At 36.9% G+C, this 5,575-nt stretch overlaps 1 protein-coding gene across 1 annotated transcript in view; it reads left to right on the forward strand.

Moving 5' to 3' along the window:
• Positions 1 to 655: 655 nt before the first annotated feature.
• Positions 656 to 5,575, forward strand: part of LOC111319496 (receptor-type tyrosine-protein phosphatase F) — a 27,737-nt gene continuing 22,817 nt past the window's right edge. The window contains 1 exon segment of the mRNA XM_088739163.1: positions 656 to 1,152. Coding sequence (XP_088595289.1) covers positions 1,083 to 1,152 — 70 coding nt within the window. The 5' untranslated portion in view covers positions 656 to 1,082.

Consider the following 5,575-nt stretch of genomic DNA (forward strand, 5'->3'; position numbering starts at 1 on the left):
TTAACATACCTCTGCTAGGAAAGCAGTGCAGTTGAAGAGGATTCATGCCTAAATTATAATACTTCATTCTGGTGGCTACGTTTCCCTTGATTTGGTGGTTTCGTTTCGATTGTTTCGGTGGTTTCGTTTCAGCTGCTCCAGTCGTTTTGGCTGTCAGTCAGTGGTTTCGCTTCCCTTGTTTCGGTGGTTTTGTTTTGGACGTTCCGTTTCGGTCGTTTCGTTTCGACAGTTTCAGTCGTTTCGGTTGTTTCAGTCGTTTCGGTTGTTTCAGTAATTTCGGTTGTTTCGGTTGTTTCAGTCGTTTCGTTGTTTCTAGTTTTAGTCAATGCCCCAAACAACAGCAGAAGTTTTATCCTGTTAAGATTTCCTTAAAAGACGTCCATACGGTCGACAAAAGGTAAATTGCCATTCAAGCATCACTTAAGTGTCAGTGAAGTATCGGTGAAGAATCGGCCAAGTGTCGACCGAGTGTCGGCTAAGTGTCGGTGAAATATCGACCGACTGTCCACCGATATGTCGACCGACTATCGGCCGACATATATCGGTCGACATATCGATCAACATGTCGACCGACTATTTTCCGACTATCGACCGACTATTGACCGACTATCGACCCACTGTCGACTGACTGTCGACCGACTATCGACCGACTGTCGGTCGCTATGTCGGCCGACACTACCTACAGTAACATTGATCCTCCCTTTCTATGGGACTGAGAATGAATTCTGACTGCCATTAGAGAATTTCGAGGGGCCCATCTCAAACAAAGTAGTTACATTTTAACTCAGACCAGGCAGAAATTAGCTGAAAAGTGCTGTAACATGAGCTACAGCGTAGGGCACTCTGGGAAGTATTAATAAGTTACTTCGCCTGTCATCTTGTTACGGGAAGATAAAACTCGGCCCACGCAGGGTGTGATTGTCTTGCTCGAAGCGCGGACGATATTACTACAAACTATATAAAGACGAGCTTGAATAGTGGGGGATCAAAGATATCTTTTGTCTACTGAGCGTTTTGTCACAAATGGCCGGTCAATCAAAACAATCGTGATCGCATACCGTGGCACACTCAATCGATTCATCATGGCGCAGTTGAATCTCGAGCTTTGTTTCCGGGTAGCATTTCTCGCTCTTCTTCTTCCTCTGGCTTCAGGTGAGCACTATTTCATTTGAAATCTAATAGAAATATTTTTTTTCAGTTTGATGTTTACATTTAGCGTGCATGGTTGGATATTTCTTACATCAATATCATATTATAATAATTATTATTACTATTATTATTATTATTACTATTATCATTTTATTATTATTTCTAGCTCAGTTTGGAAGCATTGGGAAATTTTCCAAATTTACTAAGGCTTTAAATCATTCAGCGAACAGTCAGACCGTTCTGAAACAATAAAAAATAATCAGCTAGTATTCTTTATTTAGCAATAATTTCCATAAAATCCTCTACAATACAAAATATTGACAGCGTAAAAAACGATCCAAAATCACTCACTTTCGGCTCACATCTACTCCTTTTTTTAATGTCAAAGTGTCTAGAAAACTATAAACTATGAGTTTGCTCTATCTTCCACCCCACCGTTGTTTTTCTGAACTTTGCATTAGTCAGTTTTTTAGAACCAAAGAGATTATATTTGAGTTGTATGAAATTTAGTCCTTTCAAAAAAAATATTTTTTGGTGTTTTGTCTGAGCAATGCCTCTACTAATCTCTCATGAACTACATTTACTTCTCCCTCAACTATCACCGGAAATTATATTTCAACTTCTAATTAATACAGGGTCACATACTGGTTTTGTGTTAGGTTTTTAACAAAAAGAAACAAGTCTTACAATAGCCTTTTAGCCATTACAGACATTTGCTTACAGAAGTCTCCATGGTTCAATCATTTGGCCATCAATTTCATAGCTGAAAGTGGCCGTATGTTTATGAAGTAGCCGAGACTTAAAAGTAGTCATTGATACAGTATATTAAGAAAACAATTATGAAATCATTTCAAATTTTGCAAAATAGCATTGTAAAAACAATCTTTAGGAATTTGCAAGTGCAAAGTTTATCTGCTTTCAGCCAACAGCACAGTATGGCTTCAAAGCTCTGAGAACTTATGAAGCCATACTATGGAACATACTTCTAACTAAAGGTATTTATTTGCTCCTTTGTGTTTGTCTCCCCCTGAGAAAAATATGTATTGTGGGTGAAATTTATTCTTTGGTTTGAATTTTTTTAAACTGGTTTAATTTTTCGAACTGGTGTAAAATATTGAAACTGGTTTAAATCTTTTGAGCACACCACATTACTCATTCTCATTTTTTTAAATCTTTTTATGTCAGTAAAATACTTTGTGTAAAATAAACTTGTAATATTCCTTCATTTTCAAACTGTATGTCCACTATGATACATGTTAGTCTCTGCGTGAAATTTATTTCAAGATGAGAGAGAGGGTTTTATGGTTGTTACTAGTGAAGGGAAATAATTCTTTTTCACAAACTCACGCCAAAAGAAAACATATTTTGTTAGATGAACTTTCTATTCAAAGGGCAAAACAATCGTGATCGTATACCGTGACATACTCAATCGAAACATGGCGCAATTACATCTCGAGCTGCTTTGTTTCCGTGCAGCTTTTCTCGCTGTACTTTTTCCTTTGACCTCAGGTGATCACCGTATCATTTGAAATCTACCCGTAACTTATATTTATCATTTTAATGACTAAATGAGGCGGAATTGGTTGGATATCTCTTTCATCTTTGAGTTTTAAAGCCTAAGACTTCCGCACCCCATCGCAACAACGTTTTCTTTCACTTTAATTATCAAATTTAGCGAAGTTGTTTGTATACATCCTTCACTTTTGGGTCCGTAAGCCTAAACGCCTGTTATTCAATCGAGGTCTAACCCATGCCGAGGTTTTAGCTAAGCAATGGGCCTCAGGTACTCTCTGTTAAAGAGTTGACTCAGTGACGAGATAAATGTCCTTCGACTGTTACTTTTCGGCCTTCTTGTCAATGTTCACGAAATATAAATGTTCAGATAAAAGGTTTGGCTTTAATGAAGATAATGTTGCACGCGGTTTTGTTAAAGAACGGCTAAACTTTGTTTAAAAAACCGGTCCTAAGACTTCCGCACATCGACGTAACTTATTTGCCAATGCAGACAGCATCAATGCCAAAAAGATAGGAGAGCTACTCCGGTTTTCGCAAATTTTTGATGAAAATATAACCTTACAAAGAACCGGAAAGTTAAAACCTTTTATGCATTTGTAGCTTCCTCAGAGAGGAAGCAAAGAGAAACTTACAAAAGTCAGTTTAAACTTTAAATTATTCAGCAAACAGACGGAGAGTCTGAAGCAACTATGTTTCTGTAAAGCTTCAATTTCAAGTTAAAGGACTCTTGGAAACTATTCTGCCTGTGCTATTTTCTTTGTAATTTTAGCTATACAATTTAGTGCAAAGATTTCCGTTTAATCTGGTACTATTTTGAGACAAAGTTAGTCGCAAAGATGTTCTGTTGTTTTTACGTCAAAGAATTGTATGCATATGATGAGGTACGGATTAAGTATTATGGATTATGCCAATTCCAGCATAAATCAGCTCTCTCAGCCATTACGTTCCTGTATTTCACCCCAGAAACTGTACAGTTACACAAAAGTAAACTTTTCTTTGCTTCAAGAAAGTGTTAAAGACCCAGTTTTCTAAATTTGCTGTGGCGAAGTCATTTTATTAAAGAAGCTCCTACAGGCAGCTGGTGGGTCGACTGATAACGTCTGCGGGTGAGTTACTGTTTCGTTTGAATAATGAATAGTTGGGAGAGGGGCGAACCTAAGAGAGCAAATGTGAAACTTTGAGGACGATCTCTCAGCTGTGGACATTATCAACAGACGTCACTATCACTGGAAAAAAAAAGAACAAAGTGAAAAAGTGATAAAAGAAAACTGGGCTTAGCAAAGGAAAAAAGAAACCACTGCCTTTACTTAGCCTTAAGAGGGGTGGTCATCGGTCACTGCGGAATAGCGCTTTAGCCGTAAAAAAAGACTGGAATCTAATTTCTCCTTACTGTATTACCACTTAAACAAAACTTTAGCTCGTCAGAATAAAGGAGATGAGCGGTAGCTAAAGAAGCTCTTGATTCTTCAGCAAAATTCCCATTGTCAACCCTGTAGGAAATGTGTAAAGAACAAAATGGTGAATATAAATAACAATTTTAGCTCACAAAAGATTTTAGAAAAATATTTAATTTCCTACGTTGGTAATTGTAACCAGCTCTTCTCCACATTGTTACTCCTGTTTTCAGAATATCAAACAAGTACCGCGGCAGTTCTTTTCGCTTTTTGAAAATTCGAGCGCATGAAAACAATAAAGGCCAATTACCAGTCAGAGAGAGCAGACTTAATTTAATACAAGCAGCTGAAGTTCTAGAAGAACAGCTGAAGTACAATTTTAAATAACATATGAGATTACGCGGGAAAGGACGAGGTAAACAAAGAACGATACATTCTAGCTCACATTTAATATAAGAAACCGTTAAAAATTCGCTTTGGAAGAACCTTTGTAAATAGGCAGTTTTTACCTTAACTGCTGATAACCCTGTAGAGCGCAACAAAGCATGAAAGTGTGAAAATCAAACTGACGAACAAACAGACACGTACACTTCTGTAACAGCTATAGATTCTGCAAAGAACTAAATGTGACATCATTTAGCCTGAAATTAACATAACCGGATTGAAAACTCCAAATCTACATGTTATAACGATATATATATATATTTTTTTTCAAATAAATTTTTTGTCCATGTTTTTTCGAGTTACATATGTATAATTTCTTTAATTTTTTATTATATTTGGCAATCTACAATTTCTCCAATCTACTACAATTACAAACCACTGAAATCACTGCATCCTTTTCTCTTACAACAACCAATGATTTTTCTTCTCACTTATCAGGTCAAAAAGATTCTATGCTACTCTTGTAGTCTCTTATCCTCCAAAATAATTTCGCCAAGATGTTTTGCTTCTGCCTCATTTGCATGGACAAAACTTTACTTAATTACCTCATGTCGCGTAAGTTAAAACTGTTTTCTTTGAACGTGAGAGGTTTACGCAATGTTAACAAAAGAAGAGCAATTTTCTCTTATTTGAAGGCTCAAAAAGCTACAATCTTTTGTCTTCAAGAGACATATTCATCAATCGAGGACGAAAAGGTGTGGTCTGCAAAATGGGGTGGTAAATTTTTTTTCTCGCACGGTTCTTTGCACTCCAGAGGCGTTTGCACTCTTTTGAATCCACATTTCATTTGCGACGCGTCGAAGCGGACTTAGAAGGAAGGTTTTTAATTATTAAAGTCATAATAGATGAAGAATGCTTTTTCATAACATATATATATGCCCCGACGGACTACCGTGACCAGGATTTTTTCATCCGTCGCTTAAGTGAACAACTTATTTAGAATACAGACACCTCAAAAGTCGTCGTTTCAGGAGATTGGAATACTACTTTCAATCCAATCGATAAGCGAGGCGGCCAGCCTTGGAAAGCTACAAACTATAGAAACTCTCTCATGAATCTCATGGAAGAACTTA

Source organism: Stylophora pistillata, chromosome 11 (assembly GCF_964205215.1).
Source record: "Stylophora pistillata chromosome 11, jaStyPist1.2, whole genome shotgun sequence".
In the NCBI taxonomy this organism is placed as follows: Eukaryota; Metazoa; Cnidaria; class Anthozoa; order Scleractinia; family Pocilloporidae; genus Stylophora; species Stylophora pistillata.